The sequence below is a fragment of the Rattus norvegicus genome, chromosome 11 (genome assembly GCF_036323735.1).
Source record: "Rattus norvegicus strain BN/NHsdMcwi chromosome 11, GRCr8, whole genome shotgun sequence".
In the NCBI taxonomy this organism is placed as follows: Eukaryota; Metazoa; Chordata; class Mammalia; order Rodentia; family Muridae; genus Rattus; species Rattus norvegicus.
The window spans coordinates 93,702,354-93,725,986 of NC_086029.1; the positions used below are offsets into that span (position 1 = coordinate 93,702,354).

A 23,633-nucleotide genomic window follows, 5' to 3' on the forward strand; every position below is an offset into this window, starting at 1 on the left:
CGGGTCAATCCCGGGCCTCGGTGGAGAAGGGGTGCGAGATCGTGTTGCAAGCGCCCCCTGCCGCCTCTCCGCAGACCAGGAGGCGGCCTCGATGCAGACCCCGGCCGGGCCGGGACGCCCCTGCAGATGGGCCGGGGCGGAGCAGCAAGCAGGGCACCGCCCTCGGCCCGCCCGCCGAGGAGGGTTCGCTAGCGGGAGGCTGAGCCTGCGGCGCGCGACCGGGGACCCGTCGCACTCTGCACTCGGCCGCCCGGGCTAAGGGGACAGGACGGGTGCGGGCGCGGGCTCAGCGAGCCGGGAGCTGAGTCAAGGCCAGAGCCCGAGAAGCAAGAGGAGGCAAGAGGACAGTGCACCGAGATGGCGGCCGCAACGGCCGCGGCGGCGACGGTGGCGGGGGAAGGGATGGAGCCTCGAGCGCTGCAGTACGAGCAGACCCTGGTAAGTGAAACCCAAGGGTTGCGCTACCGTACCACTGCTTCAGGTTGCCCTGGAAAGTGTGAAGACAGGCGGCCTACCCTAACCCGGCCCCAGCCTTCCTCAGCCGTGGAAACTGAGGTTCGGGATCCCCCAGGCTGTAGATTCGGGGTGTTGGAAAGCTGCTTGCTGATTTCTGACTGAGACTGGTGGCCTGCAGGAGACAATGACACTAGGTGCTTGGCCCAAGTGTCCTTACCCTTACCCTCTTCTGCATACACTTTTTTGTTTTCTTATCACTCGAAGCCAAGTTATAGCACCCAGTGCTCTTTCTGAGCAACCATCTATACCTCTGAACTTTCTCCACATGTCTGTCCACATTCAACACCCTTCCTGGGTCCCTGCTATGTACCTGGTACTAAGCTGAGCATAAGGACGGTAGGCAAGTGAGCAAACCAAGCCCAACCCCTGCTTTTAATGGCTCAAAGCCCAACATTGACCAGAACTACTCAGTCGACCCTTTTGGGAAAGGTGGCTTAGGTGGTTTTTGCCACCCCGGGCACTGAAGCTTTAGGGCTGATGCAGGAAGCAGGAATGGGTGTGAGAACTGAAACCTTTGTTCCAGCTGGATCTAGCCAGGTACCCCATCACCACCACCCACGCCCATGAAGTGTCCCTTGACCTCATAAGAAGCAGGGGTCCTGAGCTTTGAGATGACTCATGGCCACCATTGCTGGAGAGCCATTCACCATCATGTCACTAGAGTAAAGGGGGTGGGGGGACCCAAGCCCTAAAGAAAGAAACTGGCCCTGTGGCTCCTTTCTCTTTTTTTTTATCAGCTTAGGCTGGAATTTGCCCGGGAGGGCGGCAGGGAGGAACCTCTATTGGAGAGGGCCTGGGCTGTAACTGAGTCAGAGAGGTGCCCAATTACCAGGGACTGTGAAACAGGATGACTGGGAGAGGTGGTGGGTATGGGAATACAGTGCCCATAGTGGAGACAAGCCCTTTTTTTGGAGATGGCCAATATCCTGTCAATCCACAGGTCGAGGAGAGGGGCATTTGGCCACAGAAGCCAGGCACCTAACCTCTGAATGCTATCTCTTTCGCACCAGCGGCTGCCCCATCTCCTTGTGTCTGTGGAATGAGTTCTCAGGGTCAAGCGCTCCCTGCTCAGGCCTCTCCCACTTCCCCTCCTACCCTTTTGTCTTGCCCTCACCTCCTCCCACCTGCTGTGTTTCTCTGTACACTCTTCCTCCTCCCTGCTCTGGACACTGCCTTGCTTTCCCTTGACTCTCCCTTCTGCCTTTCCTCTAAAGTTCCTCTTCCCCTGCTTCGCCCTTTCTTCTGTCTCACCCTGTGTCTCTATCTTTCCCTCCCCCCCCCACCCCAACCCCAACAGGAGCCCTTTGTGTCCTGAAGCTCCGCGGGTGGCAGCCAGAATCTACTCCTCCCCACCCCCCAACACACGCCCGGCTTGGCAGGTCCAGCCGTAACACAGTCACGGCCTCGCCATCTACAGCCTCGGCAGTGGTCCCTCTGACCTGTCACTGTCCCCAAGTGCAGTTCCAGAGTAGGACTGAGGCCACCCAACACTGCCTACCCACCCAAAGAGGCTTTCCAGTTCAGCTGGGCTGACAGGCTAATGGGGGTTTGGGAGTAGAGAATGAGGACAAGGGGATTAGGGTGGGTGGGAAGGGTGCAGCTGGGTTGGTCACAGGCCAGAGGCCCAGCAGGAACGTGATAAGGATTGGAGCTGAGACCTCCGCGGCCCAGCTCTGCTGCCCTCTGCGGCCCAGCTCTGCTGCCCTCAGCCCCACCAGGCTCTTGCTGTTACACATGCGCCCTTGACCATCCCTCATTCTCTGACCTTCGCTCCTCCCACTTTTAGACTGCCTTAAGTTTTTTCATCTTTTCCCTCCTCTGGACCCTTCCTTCCCGCTCCACCCCTGACTTTCTGGAAGAGGACCAATTATTCTGCCACCCCCAGAGTTGTGTCCCTGTACCTTGTCTGTCCCCATCACTCTGGCCAGGACAGCCCCCACAGTCTGCAGTGTGCATTGTTCCCACACTCCAAGCCTGAGTATAAATTGGATTCAAGATGGGATATACTGTATGGGAGCTGAGCGAGGGGGCGGGGTCAACTACGGTGTGGGAGCTGAGCGAGGGGCGGGGTCAAATACAGTGTGGGAGCTGAGCGAGGGGGCGGGGTCAAATACAGTGTGGGAGCTGAGCGAGGGGGCGGGGTCAAAACCCAGGAAAACTCTGTCTCCCCACCTCAGCCACTCAGGCTTATGCCACATCTGTCCATTGCTCCAGATGTATGGCCGGTATACTCAGGAACTCGGGGCCTTTGCCAAAGAGGAAGCTGCTCGGATTCGCCTGGGAGGGCCTGAGCCCTGGAAGGGGTCCCCTTCTGCCCGGGCTACCCCAGAGCTCCTAGAATATGGACAGAGCCGATGTGCCAGATGTCGCAGTAAGATCCAGATTGGGGCAGGGACCCGGATGTTCTATATTGAGGAAGACAAAGACCATTAGAGCTGGCCACGGGGGATGGGGAGAAGCGGGGTACAGAGTAGGAACACATGGTACCAGCTTCTTCAAGGATCTTCCCTTCCTTGCTTCCAGTTTGTTCTGTACGCTGCCACAAGTTCCTAGTGTCCAGGGTCGGTGAAGATTGGATCTTCCTGGTCCTGTTGGGGCTCCTCATGGCATTGGTCAGTTGGGCCATGGACTATGCCATCGCTGTCTGTCTACAGGGTGAGGGCAAAGGCTGGGGAGGGCCGACCTGCTCCCTGCATGCCACAGTTGTTTAGGTAACTTGGCTACTGGCCACTTTCTCCGGCCAGTCTGACTGACCATCTCCAGGCAATAATGACTGCCACTTGCACATGCCACACCTCCCTGCCGTCCCTTGACAACTGTCTTATCTGCGACGGGCTTTGTCCCAGTAAATGCCTTCCAGAACCTCCCCTCTGTCCCCGCTCTGGACACTTGTCTTATCACTGTGTCCCAGTGGCAGGGAAGGTGCGGGTGTGTGTGCACTGGAAGCCCAGCGAGCATGTCTTCTACCCACAGCTCAGCAATGGATGTCCCGGGGCTTAAACACCAACATCTTACTCCAGTACCTGGCTTGGGTTACCTACCCTGTCGTCCTCATCACTTTCTCTGCCGGATTCACCCAGATCCTGGCCCCGCAGGCTGTTGGTAGGATAGGAGGAGCTGGGGGAGGCTCAAGCTTCCGGAACGGAACGGCGTCCATCAGATGACTCTTCTGGGCATGTATCTCTGCAGGGTCTGGCATCCCCGAGATGAAAACCATCCTTCGGGGAGTGGTGCTGAAAGAGTACCTCACCCTCAAGACCTTTGTAGCTAAGGTCATCGGGCTGACCTGTGCCCTGGGCAGTGGGATGCCCCTTGGCAAGGAGGTAATTGCAGGTTGGGGAATGAAGGAGTCCCTCCCATTGGAAGAAAAGGCCAGGCGAAGGTCCAGCAAGTCCTGTCCCTACTCACTCCCAACCCCTACCTCCAGGGACCCTTTGTGCACATTGCCAGCATGTGTGCTGCCCTTCTCAGCAAGTTCCTCTCCCTCTTTGGGGGTATCTATGAGGTAAGAGGAAAGTCCTAGGGATCTAGGGGAGGGGAAGGTGGGCTGCTGAGCCCAAGCTGACACTGCATCCCCACCCTTGCCAGAACGAGTCCCGGAACACAGAGATGCTAGCTGCCGCATGCGCAGTAGGAGTGGGCTGCTGCTTTGCCGCACCAATCGGAGGTAGACGGGGCTCCAGTCAGCACAGCCTGGGCCCTACATCTGGCCTCTCCTCCTGTACCCCTCTTCCTCTGGGAGTTAAGTCCATAGGTCAGACCCTGGCCTCAAGGGCGCTATCCTCTGCCCCCCCTGCAGGGGTCCTATTCAGCATTGAGGTCACCTCCACCTTCTTCGCTGTTAGGAACTACTGGCGGGGCTTCTTTGCGGCCACCTTCAGTGCCTTCATCTTTCGGGTCTTGGCAGTGTGGAACCGTGATGAAGGTGGGAATCGTAGGGGTGGGGGATCCAAGTGTTATTTAAGTGGGACACAAGTTAGACCTCCTCCCGCCGACCCTCACACCTACATACTTCTTCTCCCTTTAGAAACCATCACAGCTCTCTTCAAAACTCGGTTCCGACTCGACTTCCCCTTTGACCTGCAGGAGCTGCCAGCTTTTGCTGTCATTGGGTAAGGAGCTAAGGGGAGGGCGTAGGTCAGGAAGGAGGTTTCTATGAGAAGGCGTGTACTTCTCATGGAAACTCTAGCCCTGTACTTCTTGCTTCTTTAGTATTGCTAGTGGCTTCGGGGGAGCCCTCTTTGTCTACCTGAACCGGAAGATTGTCCAGGTGATGCGGAAGCAAAAAACCATCAACCGCTTCCTCATGAAGAAGTACGTTGGCCACAGACTCCTCTCCAGACTGTTCTGGGTTGTATAAGGACCACATGGGGAGAGAGGGAGGCACTGAGGATCCGAAGCAGAGACCCAGTCAAAATCAGGCGCTTTAGCAAGGTGGGGTACTACAGGTCTATGATCTCAGCACTACAGAGGCTGAAGCCGGAGAATTGTAGCAAATTCTAAGCCATCTGTGGCTACAGCGTGATACTATGTCTCTCTCAAGTGAAAACATAAAGGCTGCTACGGTTGGAAAATGCTTTGGTGTCCTCGTGCTGATTCTGGGAAACCAGCTGGAAATGGTTACTTCTGAACCCTAGGCACTGGCTGGGGACTTGGGATAAAAGACCAAGGTTTACTTAGGTCCTCAGGCCTGGTCCAGATAGCAGATAGTGTTTGTACCTCAGTTTACCCCGTGACTGGTGTGAATGAATGGATGAGTTATCTTCCGAGCATAGCTCTTTCCACTGTGAATGGGAGAACTGGGAATGTGAAGGTATTTGAGACATGAGAGCTGTTCCCTACAGGACTTGCGGTGACTGTATGAGAGCCCTTGGCTCCTTCCACACTGTCTTCCCTGGCTGGCCTGGAACTCTATATAGCCCAGGACGGCCCTGAACTCAGAGATCTACCTGCCTCTGCCTCCCAGTGCGAGGGTCAAAGGCTGCCTGCCCCCCCAGCTTACACTGCTGTCTCTCAAGTCACCACAGAGGGGCAAAGAGTGGCAAAGGCATCTTTAAGCCTGCATATCACTTGCCCTTCAGCTGGGGTTTCTGAGAGCAGAGGTGGTCACAGGCTTGTCCAAGAAGGGGCTCAACACGTGTTTGCTGTTGCTGCCACCTCCGGAGTAAGCGAAGGAGCCCTCTGCCACCAGCTCTTACAATAATCCCAGTCCACCATCACCCTTGGAGCTGTGGCATCAAACACAGTAAAAAGGCCCTACCCCCCCCCCACCACCCCCCCCAGGCGCTGTGCTTTGATAAGGCCTAGGCTCTGCCCTGAGCTTAGTCCTGAGATAAGCAAGAGCTCCTGGCCTATGGGAGACCTGTCTCTTGTCTGATTCTGTAACCCCTCTACCTCTAGACGGCTGCTCTTCCCCGCACTGGTGACTCTGCTCATCTCCACTCTGACCTTCCCCCCTGGCTTTGGACAGTTCATGGCCGGACAGGTAGCCCCTATGGGACTTGTGACACGCACACCCCAGCCCCCAGCAGCATGACTGGGATCCCTTGTTCCCATGCGCTCCTTCCTGGGGTCCTGTGCCCCAAACCTAAAGGATTGTGTTCACCGTAGCTCTCACAGAAAGAGACCCTGGTCACACTGTTTGACAACCGGACATGGGTCCGCCAGGGCCTGGTAGAGGATCTAGGAGCACCTAGCACTTCACAGGCCTGGAGCCCACCGCGCGCCAACGTCTTCCTGACTCTCGTCATCTTCATCCTCATGAAGGTGAGACTCCTTTCCACCGATATGGACCCCCTGACGTTTATTTACGCAGGCCGCTAACCGCTCCAGCACTCACCATGAATCAGAATATTGTGAGAAAGGGACTCCTGTCCCCGTGTTTAGAGATGGTGAGTCAAAAGACAAGTAGTAACTGTCCGAACAGTTGGTCAGATGTGAGGGCTTGAACCCAACCCATCTAGTTCTAGAGTCCTTTCTTTTTTCTTCGCCTCTGGGGATTCTGGGCTAGGATTGTGCTGAGAGGTGAGTAAGGCCTGCTTCCCTGAGGCCTCTGTTCTGAACCCATGCTGCCTACAGTTCTGGATGTCTGCACTGGCCACCACCATCCCAGTGCCCTGTGGTGCCTTCATGCCTGTCTTTGTCATTGGTGAGTCTGCCTCTGCCTGCCTCCCAGCCTGCCCCTCCCCTACCCTCTGGCTATGGTCTGTGGAGTCCTTCTCTGCCCAGGAGTGGGTGTTGACCCAACTCTTGCCCCAACCCCAACTCCCGTAGGGGGACTGCTACCCCTTTACTAAATGACCCACCGGCCCCTCCCCTACTCCCCTGACCCTCTCTCTTCCTAGTGTCCCCCCACTACCTCTCTCTCTTCCTAAAACCCTCCCTGAAGGAGCAGCATTTGGCCGGCTGGTGGGCGAGAGCATGGCTGCCTGGTTCCCAGATGGGATTCACACGGATAGCAGTACCTACCGGATTGTACCTGGAGGCTATGCCGTGGTCGGTGAGCACCCAGTTTTATTTGCTTCGTGGTGCTGGGGCTCAAACCCAGGGTATTGCACATGATAGGCGTGTATTTAAACTCTCAGGAGTATCCCCAGTCCATACCTGCATTTGGAGACCCTGGCCCAGCCAGACTGTGGGGTTCTGGTGCCCCCTGCTGGCAAGCCCAAGTACTGTATGGGACCACCCCGAGAGGCTCCCAGAGACCATGGGGAAGGAAGGGAAAGTATCCCGGGGAACTGAGCATCCTTGGGAGACTGGGCATGGCTGTTTCCAGGGGCAGCTGCACTTGCAGGAGCAGTGACACACACAGTGTCCACAGCAGTGATTGTCTTCGAGCTCACCGGCCAGATTGCCCACATTCTGCCCGTCATGATTGCTGTCATCCTGGCGAATGCCGTTGCCCAGAGCCTGCAGCCCTCCCTCTATGACAGTATCATCCGCATCAAGAAGCTGCCCTACCTGCCTGAGCTGGGCTGGGGCCGCCACCAGTATGGAGGGCCCAGTGCAAAGAGGGTGGGAGTGGTGGGGAGGCCTCCCAGGACCCTTGAGCCCCACCTCCAGCAAGGTCCCTTACCAGTAGGGCTGAGACGCTAACTATTTTGCCCTGCATTAGGACTGCCCTCACCCTGGGGGGTCTGTAGTTGGCCTCTACTGACCCAACCCGAGAGGAAGGTGGAGAATACTAACTGCCCTGTGCACCCTCCACTCCTACCCCACACACTGGTTCTGCAGCCGTCCTCATGACACCCTGGGCCAGCCTGGGCCAGCCTTCCATGCTGAGCGCACACTGACTGCCCAGTTCCATCTCCAGGCAGTACCGGGTACGAGTAGAGGACATCATGGTACGGGATGTACCCCATGTAGCCCTCAGCTGCACTTTTCGGGACCTGCGACTGGCACTGCACCGAACCAAGGGCCGTATGTTGGCCCTAGTGGAGTCACCTGGTGAGACCAAGAGGGGTCCCCGGTGTTATGGGCGTCTCCTAGGAGCACAGCTCAGGAAGGATTAAGCAGCCCAGAATGAGGCTTTTCCCATAGCTTCTGTCCAGGGCTCCAGCCTGGGTGTAGAAGGCAGCAGGTAGGAAGCTCTCGCTCCTGGCTCCTGAGTCCCTTCCCTTGCTCTGCCCAGAGTCCATGATTCTGCTGGGCTCCATCGAACGCTCACAGGTGGTAGCGCTACTGGGAGCACAGCTGAGTCCAGCGCGCCGGCGGCAGCACATGCAAAAGCTAAGGAAAGCCCAGATGTCCCCACCGTCAGATCAGGAGAGCCCCCCCAGCTCTGAGACGTCCATCCGCTTCCAGGTAAGGGAAAAACGACTCCATACACGCACACACTCCTAAAGTGTCAGCTTGTAGCCTCGCAGGTCCTGAACCATAGTCTCTCAGCCCCTTCCTGTCCATGTAGGTGAACACAGAGGACTCAGGCTTCCCTGGAGCCCATGGGCAGACTCACAAGCCCCTGAAGCCTGCTCTAAAGAGAGGGCCCAGCAACGCCACAAGCCTCCAGGAAGGTACCACGGGTGAGCCATTTCTCCTCCACTCCAGACAGAGCCTGAGCCACATTGCAGCTGAGTGGGGCTACCCACGTAGACAGGGAGGAGTTGGAAAGCCTCTCCCCCCTCACCCCTTGCCTTCTGCACCTTACCCATACCCACCTTGCCCCTCTGGACCTTGGGTTTGGAACACAGGCAACATGGAATCAGCAGGCATTGCCCTCAGAAGCCTCTTCTGTGGCAGTCCACCTCTGGAGTCGACGACGTCAGAAGTGAGTAGCCCAGATAGTCCCCTCTCCTGCCTGCCCAGCTCCCTTTCTGATTCTCCCGGTTAACCCTACAATGACTTCCACTCTGCCTGCTTCCTGCTCTCCTGTCAGCTCTGTCCCTGCAGTGTGCCCTTCCTCCTGAGCTCCATCCCATCCTTCACGTCCCCTCTCCCTATAACCTCAACTCCTCTCTGCTTTGGCTCTGACAAAGTTGGAAAAGTCGGAATCCTGTGACAAACGCAAGCTGAAGCGGGTCCGAATCTCCCTGGCGGTACGTGCCCCCACCCCCACCCCCTGCAGCTCAGGAAGCACCAGGCAGGGAGGGCGGTGGGGGGGGGGTGGGTCTAGGTGGGACAAACCTCCCAGAGCCGGGGGTACATCCACCTTCCTCTGTCTTCCTCCTAGAGTGACTCAGACCTGGAAGGCAAGATGAGTCCCGAGGAGGTGAGATGCCATTAGACTCTAGACTTTCCTCCTGGGCGTGTCCTCATCTTGGCTAGCTAACAGGAAGGACCACAAGGAGGGAGGCTGACAAACCCGGTGGCCTTCGGGGGAGGTGGGAGTGGACTTCTGGGTTCCCTCTCCCTAACTCGAAGTCTCTTCTCCTCAGATCTTAGAGTGGGAAGAGCAGCAGCTAGATGAGCCAGTCAACTTCAGTGACTGCAAAATCGACCCCGCCCCCTTCCAGCTAGTGGAGCGGACTTCTTTGCACAAGGTAGGCCAGGGTAGGGATGGGATAGTCCTACCTAGGTCTGGACTCGAGACAGTGCGGTCGGAAGGAGCAGGAGATAGTACACTTGGTGCAGTTTGTAAAACATAACGTTTCCGGCCATGGAACTCTCTGAGCCAGGACTCCCTCACCTTGTCCTGCTCCGTGGTGGAGCCAGGCATAATTTTTCCTCTGCTCAAGAGTTACCCCGTGGAATTCTGGACCAAAGCAGCAACAAAGACACAGCTTGAACTGGGTGGAAGCCAGAAGGCCAGGCCAGGGTCAGAGCTAGGCAGGAGGCTGCCAGAGCCCAACAAGGCTGATACACACCCACGCTGGAAAAAAAGGGGGCAGGGGCCAAAAAACAGGCCAGATAAGAAAATCTAATAAACAAGTAACAAACAGTCAAGAAGATGAGGCCACTGCAGTGAAGAGATAAACAAAGATGAGGGACACCAGTAGGGGCTTGGAATGTCAGACCCCAGAGAGTCTAACGTCAAGCAATTCAAGGGAAAACTGGTAGGAAGAGAGCGCGCGGCAGAGGGCAACAGGGAGAGAGAGGAATAGATGGAGACAGATGGGGCGCACACAGGAAGGGGCTCCTAAAGCTGGGGTGGCTGGCACCACTGGGCACCTGAAAGCTGCCGTGTAAAAGCAGGGAATGCAGGCCGCCCGGCCAGAGCCGTTTTTAACAGACATAATGTGTAAGCCTCCACTGGTGGGGACAGACAAGAGCAACGGGTAATAGCGTCAGTGGTCCCAGGGCTTCATCTCGGGTGGCGTCAGACACAAAGTGTGCTATAAAGTCAACATAATAAATACATTACAAGCAGAGGCCATGATGGGAAGGAGACAGGAAAAACGAAACAGCTGGGCGGTGGTGGCCGATGCCACCCAGGAGAGGCAGGGAGATCTGAGTTCAAGGCCAGCCCTGGTTTCGAGAGTAGCCAGGGCTACACAGAGAAACCCTATCTCAAAAAACAAGAAAACAAAATCCAAACAAAGAAAAAACAGCAAAAGGAACGTATAGGGACTTTTAGAGACCTCAGATCAAATGAGCAAGGAAGAGCTGCTGTGCTAGGAGCACAGAGGAGGAGGAAGAAGAGGAGGAGGAGGAGGAGGAGGGGGAAGAGGAGAAGAGGAGGAGGAGGAGGAGGAGGAGGAGGAGGAAGAGGAGATGGACGAGAAGATACAGCAAGCTGTACTTCAAGCCTGGCTTCCCAAGACCTCAAGTTTTCCCAGTCAGCAGCCATCTTTCTTTTTTAGAGACAGGATGTCATTTAGCACAAGCAGGCCTTGAACTGTGACAGTTTGCCTGCCTTGGTCTCTGGAGACTCAAGCCACGCACCATCACACCCTGCTATGAGTCCCTTGTCTGTCAGTCATACATAACGTCATGGCGACGTGCTTTCGGCGATTGCCACGTGCCAGGCACTATGCTAAGGTCTTCATGTAACTTAATTCTCACAGCCGCTCTAGCCGATGGGTGATGTCACATTCTCTGGCTGTCCTGGAACTGATTCCATATTCCAGTAATGCCACTTTCACAGCCTATAAACTTTACCATAAGCAACTATCAAAGCACAAAAGAACTCAGGGATCCACCTGGCTCTAACTCTGCCAGGATTAAAGGTGTACACCACCGCCGCCTGGTGTTACATTGCGATTATTATAGAAGGCTGTAAAATAAAATTGTATAAAGTAGTTAAGTAAACTGCCTAAAGTCACACATCCAGGGAGTAGCCAAGCTGGGCCTGAAGAAAGAAAGTCATTTGCCTGCATCAGTCTTCAGAGTCAGGCCCAAGACCCAGCTCTCCTGGCGAGGCTCTCAGAATTCTGTCAGAGGGCTCCGTTGTCCTTCCCCCTGTCAGTTCAGTTCCCGGGCCCACAATGGCTCCCTGGTGTCCAATTAAATTAAAATGAAAAAGAACAAAGTAGGTGTTTGTTATAAACTTAAACTACCACAGGAAGGAGAGAAGCCTCCAAGGAACGACTTACAGAAGTACACAGAACGGGAATGATAACATAAAAGATTAGAATTCTACAGATCCCATTCTAAAATAGAATCTATTATGAAGAGAGTAGTAAGCGGTAATCCGTTTCAGGTTCAGGAGGGGCACTTTCAGAGGATGAGGACACGAGGCTCTAGGAACCTCATGGTAGCAGGTAGCTAAGGTGACAGCAAGACTAGCTGAACCCTCATCCTCTCATGCCTGACTGTAAAGTTAACAAGTGGATTAGTCAGTCTGGGCTTCCCTATCTACAAGTCGGAATGGCATAAACTGAGTATGGTGATTGTATGCCTGCGGTCCTGACACTCAGGAGGTCAAAGGCATCCATGATACATATCAAGTTCAGGACCATCCTGATCTGTGAGACCTTCCCTCCAAAAGCCTGGGGAACCTAGGCACAGCAGAGTGGCAATGGCAAGGCTGGGCCACCCCAGGGAGTGCTGGGGCTACTTGGGTTGGAAAAAGCCATAGAATGGCAGAGCCCAGCTGGAGAGGCAGGAAGTAAGAAAACTCATTCCATTGTCTCAGTCCAGAGGATAGTGAGGCAGCACTGGGCAGAAGTAGGGCAGTGACTAGTGTGGCGAATGCCAGGCACAAGCTGTACACAGACCTATAAAAGCACATTGCCTGCTAGGTCACTACGATTAAGAATGAGCAGGAAAATGGAACTGTTTAATAGCTCCTTCAAAGACGGTGAGGAGGATTGTGTGACCTCAAGCTAGGAGATCTTACAGTAAAGATGTCCCCTCCCCCCCAGGGGAAAGACAAGGAAATCAAGGCTAATTTGTAGCATGTAGGGTTCCTTATATAACAAGAGATTGCTAACTACATGACAATTACAGGCATTGAAGAAACTTGATTTCAAAGGCTGAATTTCTAGGACAGGTGTGGTAGCACACACCTACCAACACTTAGGCGTTATAAACTCAAGGTCAGCCTGGGCTAAGTAGAGGCTTACCACTGGCACTACATACAGTTCAGTGGGTAGTGTCATATACCCAGCATATATGACACCCTGGCTTCCTTCCCCAGAGCCACCAAGACTGAGACTCTTGCTTAAGTATGCCAGGTCCTGACCTTCCCATAAATTTAGTGTAAGAAAGTATGCAAGACGTAAGACACTTGGGCCCACCCATCTTGAATCACCTGTTATGCCAAGAGGCTCGTAAATGTACCCCGAACAGTAGATAACCAATTCCAGGAAATGCCAGGAGCTGTTTTCAAGACAGCAAATGGAAACTGTAGATAACGTCTAAGCCTGGTGAATGTCAGTCACATCTGAGGGCTTGGGAAAGCGTCATACAAGCAGCCTCCAGACTTTGGGTTCTAAGCTTTGGGACACGGGAACATTCTCAGAGCTCAAATTTCCCTCCAGCAGTCCCTCCCACTGTCACACCCCCAGTTTTCCCTGGACCCCTTTGGCCTGTGGTTGATTCTGAGATGCTCCCTTGAATATCAAGCCCAGTGTTTCTGCTCCCTGTTCTGCAGACCCACACCATCTTCTCGCTGCTGGGAGTGGACCATGCTTATGTCACCAGCATTGGCAGACTCATTGGGATTGTCACCCTAAAGGAGGTGAGGTGACGTGGACAAAGCCACTTAACACTTCCAAATAGCATCCGAGCTGTCTGGCTCCCCCAGGGGACATGCTGGGGAACAGTCTGAGTAGGGGTCACACATCTAACTCTTACCTTTCCAGCTCCGGAAGGCCATTGAAGGCTCTGTCACAGCACAGGGTGTAAAAGTCAGGCCACCCCTTGCCAGTTTCCGGGACAGTGCCACCAGCAGCAGTGACACAGAGACCACCGAGGTGCATGCACTCTGGGGGCCGAGATCCCGCCACGGCCTCCCACGAGAGGGTACCCCCTCTGATAGTGATGACAAGTGCCAGTGACCCCCATACTGGACGGCCTGTCTTCCTTCTGCAAGCCAGCAGTGACCAGAAGCTGGAACCTGAGGCCATCCTCACTGTGGGCTGCCAGCTCCCCCATTTTCAACACCTCCCAGCCGGAGGACCAGCAATGCTCTGGCAGGAGGTGGGGTTCTGTGGCCCCTGCCTCGTCTTTTGAGAAAAGGGCAGAACTAAAATGGGTTTATACTGGAACCTCCAATGACAAGATGTATATAGAAATTTACAAAGATTTTTATATTAATTTAATAAAACAATAAATAGAATAAACACCTAATTAGCCACTCATGTATAGAACACTTGTGCTATTGGCTCATATTTTCTTCACCTTGGATCCTCTTACCTATTGCCCAAGCCTCTGAGATTCATCGGTGCAGCCACCTACCAAGCCCAGTGTCCCCGTAATATCAGAACTGCCAGAGGCCTCCACTGCCTGATCTGCAACACCCTCCCTGGGACAGGGCCCCCTATCACTGTGGCTACAGCCTTCCATCTACCAAGAAAAGCACTACCCTCTTTCCTCCCCCAAGGACAGCTACTCCCTCGTGCTGTCCATTCATTGGCACAAATCGGGCTCCCCAGGTGGCCCCCTTGTGGTCCTCTATGAAAAGACAAGGCCCTCCCGGCTCGGTAACAACCAGAGCCCGTCCATTTTCCAGCTCCGCCCTACTGAGACTCTGCATGTACCCACACAACCTTGCCATGCTGGGAAAGGGCCGGGGTAGAGGGGAGGGAAGGAGAGAGGGGCAAGGGCACACTCTTTCATCATCCCCAGTGCCTCCCAAAGAAGATCGGCTCAAAGAACAGACCAGAAGCCCCCTGTCTTTAGGGAAAAAAAAGGTTTAGAGACAATGGAGGGGGAAAGCACAGCAGAGCCCAGGTAGGCAAGGGGACCCTTAGGGGACGGCTCAATCTGTAGACTCCGGCAGGGCAGGAGCCAGCCCCACAGGGGGAGGTGGTTCAGTCAAGCACTGCACATGGACTTGGAAGAGAAAAGCAGAGGAGAGGGGCATGGGAGAGGGTGGAGGATGTGTGGCCGGGCTTCCTCCGTTTCCACCTTCCCAGCCCAGCCACAACCCTCTCAGGTTCACATCCCAGGAGGAAATGTGGCATTTTGGATTCAAGAAACATGAACGTCACTGTCTGCCACAGCTGTAGCCATGCCCCAGAGGCCCCGGGCAAGCCCCGGCAAACCCCAAGAGTGGAAGCAGGACATGCGCCCCTAGCCTGGCCCCTGCCTCCTCTCCAAACACTTTCATGCAAAACACACAACGGAGAAGTGAGTGCTCCCAGAAGCCCTCTAAAGCTTCAGAGCCCACGTTTGGCCACAGAGGCTCCGCCCCAGGCAGCGGCCTGGGGAGATGTGCCGCCGGGCACGTCTGGGTCACTGGTCCACCTCATCCTCATCTAAGGATGCGACCCCAGAAGAGGCCACCTCAGAAACTTGCTGCTGTCGTTCCCAGCTGCCTGTGGGCAGTGGGCAGAGCAGCTGGCAGTCCTTGCAAGAATCGGGCTCCTCCTCGGCAGGGGAAAGGCAGGATTCTGAGAGCGGTGAGTTGTAAAGCGAGTCCTGGGCCTCCAGCGGACCCAGGCTGCGGAAGGCACTTTCCCGGCTCGGGGGCAGTCTAGCAAGGAGCAGCTCTTCACCCAACATCTGGGAGGTCATCCTGGCTGGGGAGCCCAGCAACCCATCCTCCAGGCTGCACAGACTAGAGCACAGGGTATCCGGGGACACGGTCTGTGAACAGTCGCTCTCTGGTTCCACAGAGCCCTGGCGCACAGGCCGGGAGAATCTACGACCTGTGAAGAGGTCCTGGAGGTGGGACCCCAGAGGTCCAGCCATGTCTATGAAGGGAAGAAAGAAAACAGCTTTGCTGGCCCCATTTCAGTGGGTCGATATGGAAATACAAACCCCCAACACCCTTCTATCCTTATCACAGCTGTGGGGAAAGGGTTTAATAGGGGAGTCAGTAGGAGCTGGGTAACATGAACAATTCTTAGTTTTTGATACAACAGTTCTTTCGCGGCGAATTAGGAATTCTAATAATATCTGCCTTATAGTATCAAATTATACTATACTAAGAGGAGGCAAGCAATCGATGCAAGACTACTATACGACCGTACAGGTCGCTCGTTACTCAGGGCAGTAAAGGCTAAATTGCCCTTGCTCAGCTCACTAAGCAGGGCATCCTAACCACGGGGCTGTGCCCCGTGGTTAATTTGCTCAAAGATTACACGCAGACTTTCAATAAATGTTCAGGTTAGCCTGAGCTATATAGTAAGTAGCCTGAGCTATATAGGAAGACCCTTTCTCAAAATTAAGACCAAAAAAAAAAAAAATCGTAAGACACTTATGTTCCCACTTTGGCCTTAAGCATTCAACTCAGTCCCCTCTGGACCACAGCAGCTCCCCTGCTCCTGCTTTAAATGCAGGTTTGGCCTTGAAAACCTTGTTAATTAGGCAGAGGAGTAGGAACTAGTAGGTGATCTTCAAAGGCAAAGAGTCAGGGACTGGGGGCAAGGGTCCTGTAAGGCCAGCCACCAGGAGCTGCAGAGAAAGCTGGCCACAGAGTCCAAGGGATAGAAGATAAAAGAGGAGCTGAGCACAGCTGCAAGGCCCCCAGGGTCCCTCTCTGAAAGCGCTGGCCCAGAGCAAGACCCACAGGCTAGAATACAAAGACGCTGAGCCTGAGCCAGCATCCTGTGGAGGCCAGGCCCAGCATGCCTTCCTGTTTGCTTGGGATCGCTGCCCTGTGAGGTGCTGGGTACTGTGCGGCCAGATCGTCTGTCTGTCCAGCCACAGCCAACCAAAGGCCTCTCAAAGAGGTAAGGCAAGGGTACCGCAGATTCTTCTGGAAACAAGAGCTATATAGGAAGCCATGGGGTAGGGAAGAGGCACCAAGTCCCCTGAGCTCGGTTCTCCTTTATTCTGAGAACTCCTGGGCTCACTACGCACAGAGCAGAGCACAGGCCCAGCACCTACAGAAAAGAGCTGTTCCATTTCCAAGTGCTGTTTTCCCACCTGAGTGTAGCGGGTGATCTTTGTCCTTACGGTGTCGAGGTCAGCCTGGATAGTCTCTTTCCTCCTGTCTGGAAGACTTTTAAGTTGCTCTGGGAGGCTCGGAGTGAATCACCACACCTACCAGGCGAGCTCGCCCGAGAAGCAGCGTGAAATGTTCCTCACCTGTATCAGCTCCCCCAGTAAAGTCCTCATCATAAGAATCGTCCGTGGAGTCATCGCCGTCCACTGAAGACCATGCCCGGAGCTTGGCTTCTGCAATAGCAAACTGCTCGGCCACTCCTATAGAGAGACACAGAGTTCGCTGACATACACAGGAGCTAAGCTAAGACTTGGGTTTTGCTTTGCAGACAGGAGATGTCCCTGAGGTCTCTGGGCAGAGAGAGGTGTATGGAAGAGCTCCAGCCCAATGCCAGATCCAGTGAGATTAGACACAGCAGCCCTGTGATAAATCTGTAGGGCTAATTCCCTTCCTGCTACCTACCTGCTGCAAAGCGAGCCTCTTGTTCGCCCTCACTGAGGTCTGAATAGGAGGAAAAGGCTGATTCCAGAGCAGCCGGTGAGTCACTAGGCTTGCTCCAGCCCTTCCATTCGATAAGGTGAGCCACACGGCCCTGGGCCATGGCTGTGGGCTTGGTCACGTGGTCCTTCACTACCTGGGAAATACCTAGAGGTGGGAGCAAGAGGTCGGGTTGAGGGCAAAGGAACAGCCGGTATGGAAGAAGGTGAAAAGGGTTACAAAGAAAAGATTCCCACAGTAATCAGTCCCACAAGACACGAGGAAAAGAAGGAAGGAAGGACAGAGCGGGCAGAGGGGCAGACGTGGGGCATGTACCATGCAGGGACGATCTGGCCAGCGCGGCAATCTCCTGGATGGTTAGAGCTCTCCGGGACTTGGGCAGCATCGCGACTGTGTCTCCAACATTCACCTTGAGTGACACCATTAGAAGGTCAGTGCCCCTGACAGAAACAACCTTCTTTCCAACATGCTTCTGCGTACACCAAAGCCCCACTGGGAGCTGGGAGCTAGAAGAATGCTAGGACGGAATGTTATGGATGGCCTATATGTGGGATAGTGGCATAGTGGCCACTTGCATGCAGAAAGGCCTAAGAAGCTGGAGTCCACAAACTAGCCCCCATCTTCCTAGGGAGCAATGGAGGCTGAGGCCCAAGAGAACAAAAGCAGAGCTGAGCCTCCACTTCCCCAGCTCCCAACAGGGAAGGAGACTATAGAAGATATGAAGAACAGAGCCTCTGAAGAAAGGATGGGCCTGGGGATGTGGCACACGCCTTTAATCCCAGCACTCAGGAAGCAGAGGCAGGTGGATCTCTGTGAGTTTGAGGCCAGCCTGGTCTACAGAGCGAGTTCCAGGACAGCTAGAGAAACCCTGTCCTTGAAAAAGAAAAAGAAGGCTGGGGATTTAGCTCAGCGGTAGAGCGCTTGCCTAGCGAGCGCAAGGCCCTGGGTTCGGTCCCCAGCTCCGAAAAAAAGAAAAAAAAAATGGAAAAAGAAAAAGAAAACAAAAAAAGACAGGAAAGGAAGGAAGGGGGAAGGAAGACAGCTAAGGCAGACATGGCCTGAAGGTTTCCCCCTCTCCTTCGTCTGCTTTTAGATATATGTCCAGCTCTTTCTAGACTGCCTGCCAGACCCACTCACACAGCATGACCAAAGCCAAGGCAATACATTCTCTTCCTCACATCTTGGTTTGTTTCCTAACTTCCTATTTCCCCACAACCATTCTCTATTTCTCAGGATCGGCTCTGCCCTAGGCTGTGCCTGCACACATCTGATCCTAAAATCCAGCGACGGTGCCAGGGAATGTAACTCGGTTGATATGGTGCTTGCCTAACATTCAGGAAAGCACCACTTGGTCCCCCAGCACCACATAAACCAAGCCTTGTGACAACCAGCACAGGATGCTAGTTGGGAGGTGAAGGCAGAGAATCAGAAGCTTAAGGTCATCTTTGGTGGGCTGGAGAGATGGCTCAGTGGTTAAGAGTACCGACTGCTCTTCCTAAAGGTCCTGATTTCAAATCCCAGCAACCACATGATGGCTCACAACCATCTGTAATGGGATCTGATGCCCTCTTCTGGTGTGTCTGAAGACAGCTACAATGTACTTATACATAATAAATATTTAAAAAAAAAAAAAAAGTCGGGGCTGGGGATTTGGCTCAGTGGCAGAGCGCTTGCCTAGGAAGCGCAAGGCCCTGGGTTCGGTCCCCAGCTCCGAAAAAAAGAACCAAAAAAAAAAAAAAAAAAAGTCATCTTTGGCTATTAGGAAATTGAAACTAGCCTGAGCTACATAAGACCCTATCTCAAGACAAACATATCTCTGACAACAAAGAATCCCTCCTGGGGCTAGAGAGATGGCTCAGTGGTTAAGAGCACTGACTGCTCTTCCAGAGGTCCTGAGTTCAAATCCCAGCAACCACATGGTGGCTCACACAACCATCTGATGCCCTCTTCTGGTGCGTCTGAAGACAGCTACAGTATATATATATATATATATATAAAAGAATCCCTCCTGTTCAGACGTCGAAGGTGTCCTTGACACTGTTCCCACCACTGCTTCCCTTCAGCCTCCCCTTGGGCCTCCCCAGGTTAGCACAGGTCATCCATCCCCAGCCTCCTTACTTTCTCAGCCAGGAAACCTGCAGTACAATCTCTTCTGTTCTCTCATGCTCCATCACTCCCCATCTTTCCAGTTGTGACTAAAGTATCACCCCCTCAGAGAGGCCTTTCTGCTACTCAAATAGTGGTCTGTCCTCTCACTAGAGTCTCCAATGAGTCACTATATTCGATCAAGGAGCCATTAATAGAGCCTACTTGCCAGGTGTAAATATGGTTTTCCTTCATCGGTCTTTGCCTCTTTGAGGAATTCAATTTTTTATGATCACTGCTACAGCCCAGCGTTTAAACAGTGCCTAGTAATAAGTAAATGTATGGGCCAAGTGAATAAGACGAAGTATAAAAGGTACAGTTTCCCAAAATACAGTGAATCAAAATGTCTTCATTTCAAAACTTGCACAATGATACATAGAGAGACATACATGTATATACGGGTAAATGCATGAGAATGCCATAATGAAAACATGATGAAAAATAGTCTGTACACTAACTAAATCTAAAATTTTGGGTTCTTTTGGTTTGCATGTGTGTGTTTTAGAGAAAAAGAAAACTTTTTAGAGAGATGGAGAAATGGCTCTGAGGTTAAGAGCATTTGCTGCTCCTACAGAGGACCCAAGTTTGGTTCCCAGGTCACTCCTGTTAGTCTAGCACCAGGAGACCAAACACCTCTGGGCTCCATGGGCATACCCACACACATAATTAAAGATAATTTTTTAAAACGTTAAAAAGAGGGGGCTGGAGAGATGACTCAGAGGTTCAGAGCACTGACTGTTCTTCCAGAGGACCTGAGTTCAATTCCCAGCAACCACATGGTGTCTCACAACCATCTGTAATGGGATCCTGGAATCCAACATCCTCTTCTGGTGTGTCTGAAGACCATAACCATGTACGTACATAAAACAAATAAACAAATCTTTTTTTAAAACGAATTTTAAGTTTTTTTTATAAAAAGAAATAGTCTTTTTTTTTTTTTTTTTTTTAAGGATCTTCCTCTGTTACTCAGGCACTTAAGGACTCTGCCACACGGAGGCTCCTGCCTTTCCCAGACCTTCTTGAAGTCCAGCGCTCATTTCTGCCTAATACCACCAAATTCTTTCACCTTCCTGCCTGCCTCAAGGGAAAGGAACTAGCTTTTTAGGCCAAGAAGGTTTTCAAAACGCTTTAAGAAAAAATAGCCTTACAAAAATGCTCCCTGTAACTTAAGGCCACACGTGTCTCTTAGTAATAATGCTTCAACCCATAGACTTACTCTTTTTTATCACCCTCCACTCTCACGCGCGGCCCCTCCCATGATCTGTACTACCTTGTACTCTAGAGGGAGCAGGAGATGGCAGGGTCAGAGTTAAATCCATATGAGCTCCTAAATCCATCCTGTACCTGACTTAGTGCGCCTTTGATTCGCCCCAGCAAATGTTTTCCTATGCTGAACATAACTGAGGCACACACCCCCTTCCCAGCATTACCTAATTCTCCTCCATCATGGTTGGTTCCACCTGGCACAAGCGGCCTCCACCTGCCCCTTGACCTCAGGCCCATCCTCCGTCCCTCTCCTTCAGTACCTGACTGACAGGGCCTCCTGATTGGCGCCGATAGCCTCTGGCCAGGCCTGTGGGAAGGAGAACCTGGCGGGTGTTTCCTGGCCCGCTCTCCCTCCCTCCCCTCTTTTCCCCCAGCCGGGGCCATCCATGCCGGGCGACGCTCCGCGCAGCTGCGGCCCTGGCCCAGAGAAAAGGTGTATATCTCCCTGGCAACCCATCACCATGCAACAGGGTCTCCCGGGATACGGCCTGGGATGCGCTGACGTCAGCACCGAAGGCGTTAGCAAGCCAGCCCGCTGGCACCACGCCGAGCAGAGCAGACCGGCGCGGGGGCGGCCTGCCGGATAGCGCCTCCGCTAGCAGGAAAAAGAGAGCCCGAAGCAGGATGGTGAAGCAGGAACGGGGAGGGGTCACACGAACCCTCAATGTGAACGCCACACCCCGCCAAACATGCACAGAAAAGGCGCAGCACCTCTGGCAAGTCCTGGCTGTCCACGGAAGAAGGACGAGGGGACCGGCTCCAGCCTCGGAGAGTCCGAGCAGATCCCAGAGAGGACAGAGAGAGACCTCGAGGGAGTTCGATCCACTCCACAGCCCAGGCAGGGTCCGAAGCCACTGAGGAGTCGGAGGGAAAGGTGTTCACATCCCCCACATCTACCAAGACTGCCATTTTCACCATGGTACCGGGTGTCATTCTTTATTGCCCCTCCCCCATCTCGCAGTCTGAGACCATGTACTTTCCTGTACCCTGAAACCCCTTATCCCACAGCTCTGACTGTGGGGACCCTTTTGTGGCAGCCCTAAGGACACCTTCCTGTACAACTATTTTGCCACCAGAACTTAAGGTGAAACCCAAACATGGGTAAATCCTGAACTCTTCTCCCAGCTTCTCAACCCTTAGAGAGTACATGCAATTTGCCCACCAACACTGTCCCCCTCCCACTCTTTCTTCCCGTCATCTTTCCTCTAACCAATCTCAACTGATCTACGACTTTATTCTTTTCCAACAAACCCATGATTTTTCTAAGTTTTCACTCTTGTAAGCCATTACCTAACCGCCCCAATCTGAGTCTCCCCACCTCGGTCTGTTTCCCAATATCTAAACCAGAATGATTTTTCCTCTCCACTTCTGGCATCCCTGTCTCCTTGGTTTCCCATCGCTTCCCAGATCACAACCATGGTCTGTGCTCTCACCTCTGCGACTTGTCTGACAAGTCCATCGTCCTCCAGGCCCTTCGCGCTGCCACAGAAACATTTTGCCCAGCACCGAAATCATAGGCATGCTGGCTGTGTTGATGCAGGGAGCCCAAAGCCTGAACTGCTTCAGGCTCAGCTTCCAGTTCTATTCTTGTTTTGGCTCCGGATGCTGAGCCTGTCCCCTCCCCACTTGGAACTTGTGCCTAGTCACATAAGGAGAACACTCCTGTCTCATAGCTTTGAGGAAGTGGGAGTGCCAGGGACCTCGCCAAGTTCTCTGGCTTGTGGAGCTGAGGCTCACCCTTAGCTTACACAGTGCCAACTGGCCGTGTACATCACAACTAACCTTTTAGCTGGAGCAGGCGCCTCTGTCCTTGGGCCTCAGCCAGTTGGTGGTCCCCAGAAATGCTACCAACCAGAAAGAAGGCAGGTTACTGTCTATGCCTGAGCCCTAGCTGGTACGTCATCAGGGCTCTCAAGACCAGTCCTGAGGTCAGTTAAACTCTCCCCTGACAGGGGAGACCTGACAGGAAGGGATGATTTCTTGAACTCCGTGCAGAACAGGAGAGATAGAGTGCCCTGCTACTTCTCAAATTCATAACCCACGAGGTTATTTCTGGGTCTGCACATCCCAGAATTCAAGGGAAGTACAAATTTCAGCCAGAGTTTACTTGTAAAACAACCTCAAATATCAACCATACTAATGCTCTGTGTGATTAGCCATCTGCTTGGAAATCCTAGGACTCATTCCACACGCATTCCTTGACATAGGAGGTAGACTGGCTGACCTAGAGCTAAAGCACTCCACCCAAAATACACACACACACACACACACACACACACACACACACAGGTCTTCATGGAAACCAGGAGGCCTGGGCAGGGCTCAGCTGTTATGAGAAGACTCGATGATGTCCCGTCTCTGGACTTTTTCTCCTCAGACAAAGGTGATTTGTTTGTTTGTTTGTTTTGGGGGGTTAATAGGAATAAAATTATGTTAGCGTGAGAGATTATCAATTTGTTCACAGATGCTCCACCTGGGGCTTCGGACCGTTTAATTAACCAGCTGGCTCTGAAGCTTGGAGCAAGTGTTAGGCAAAAATTCCGTGGTGGGGTACTTGGCCAGCATTTGCAAGCTGACTCCTGAGGATGATAGCACCCAGGTAGGAGAGGCAGGTTCAGAGCAAAGAGCCACTCCTAAGACAGTGAGATCAGAGAGGTAGGTGTAGCCAATGAAGAATGTAGATACAATAGGCTAGTTGCCAGGAGCCAGGAAGGAGGGGGCCGCAGGTTGTCCTGTGGCTCCCAGGCTGTGCCCCTGCAGCCACTCAGCAGCAGGAATACAGGCAAAAAGCAGAAGGTGAGTACACCACGGAAAATCCCAGTAGCAGGCAGGCCACAGAACAAGCCAGAGTCAGTTAGCCCCCTCGCAGTACGCTCATCTGGCCCAACCCGCCTCCCTGACGCAGGCTCCTCCCTCTCCTTATACCAGCCCCCTCCTCACCGCCCCTACCACCCACGGTCCCACCTGGCAGCTGTGTAGCCCAACTCCCTATCCGTGCTCCGGCCTCCGCCTCTTACCCTGACCGGCTGAGCGCCGAGAGCCAATACAGCCCATGGCAGGGCACCCAGGCACGCTAGCCCGCGCTCGGGACCCGGGCCATCGCCTTGCAGAGGGTCGGGCCGCGGTCACCACCAGGGAGGGGACAGCCTGTGAGAAGGGGAGGGGGTGGGAGCAGCGCGTCTGCTGCCGCTCCCGAGAGAGGGGAACAGGGCCGGTGACGTAAGCGCGGGGCCGTGCCCACCCAGAACAGGCGGGGCAAGCCTACGTCACAGCC

At 53.7% G+C, this 23,633-nt stretch overlaps 2 protein-coding genes across 19 annotated transcripts; one reads left to right on the top strand and one right to left on the bottom strand.

The window, feature by feature from the left end:
- Positions 1–28: 28 nt before the first annotated feature.
- Clcn2 (chloride voltage-gated channel 2) lies at positions 29–13,706 on the top strand. Of its 11 annotated transcripts, NM_017137.2 has the most exons (24): positions 241–438; positions 2,731–2,887; positions 3,040–3,171; positions 3,490–3,618; positions 3,706–3,839; positions 3,944–4,021; positions 4,105–4,183; positions 4,316–4,441; positions 4,544–4,628; positions 4,729–4,830; positions 5,917–6,001; positions 6,127–6,282; positions 6,595–6,664; positions 6,905–7,015; positions 7,292–7,505; positions 7,829–7,962; positions 8,147–8,319; positions 8,423–8,537; positions 8,706–8,782; positions 8,991–9,050; positions 9,185–9,223; positions 9,390–9,494; positions 12,989–13,075; positions 13,200–13,706. In NM_017137.2, exons 1-24 carry the CDS (start codon positions 358–360, stop codon positions 13,392–13,394), a joined length of 2,724 nt encoding a protein of 907 aa, NP_058833.1. In that variant the 5' UTR covers positions 241–357; the 3' UTR covers positions 13,395–13,706. The 11 variants fall into 11 exon arrangements, 8 of the variants coding, with proteins under 8 accessions (XP_006248625.1, XP_038944167.1, XP_063126508.1 ...); XM_006248563.5 differs by lacking the exon at positions 8,991–9,050 and having other exon boundaries at positions 29–438; XR_595157.4 differs by lacking the exons at positions 12,989–13,075; positions 13,200–13,706 and having other exon boundaries at positions 29–438; positions 8,404–8,537; positions 9,390–9,488.
- Positions 13,626–23,577, bottom strand: Fam131a (family with sequence similarity 131, member A). 8 transcript variants are annotated; one of them, XM_063270225.1, is made up of 7 exons: positions 23,377–23,577; positions 21,793–22,203; positions 21,071–21,213; positions 17,264–17,357; positions 16,913–17,095; positions 16,594–16,710; positions 13,626–15,254 (listed from the first exon to the last, which is right to left on the bottom strand). In XM_063270225.1, the coding sequence occupies exons 2-7, from the start codon at positions 21,878–21,880 to the stop codon at positions 14,794–14,796; spliced, it is 1,086 nt and encodes a 361-aa protein (XP_063126295.1). In that variant the 5' UTR covers positions 21,881–22,203; positions 23,377–23,577; the 3' UTR covers positions 13,626–14,793. The 8 variants fall into 8 exon arrangements, with proteins under 8 accessions (XP_063126295.1, XP_038944885.1, XP_008767040.1 ...); NM_001421442.1 differs by having other exon boundaries at positions 13,642–15,254; positions 22,142–22,203; positions 23,377–23,566; XM_039088957.2 differs by lacking the exon at positions 21,071–21,213 and having other exon boundaries at positions 22,142–22,203; positions 23,377–23,576.
- Between the last annotated feature and the right edge of the window lie 56 nt (positions 23,578–23,633).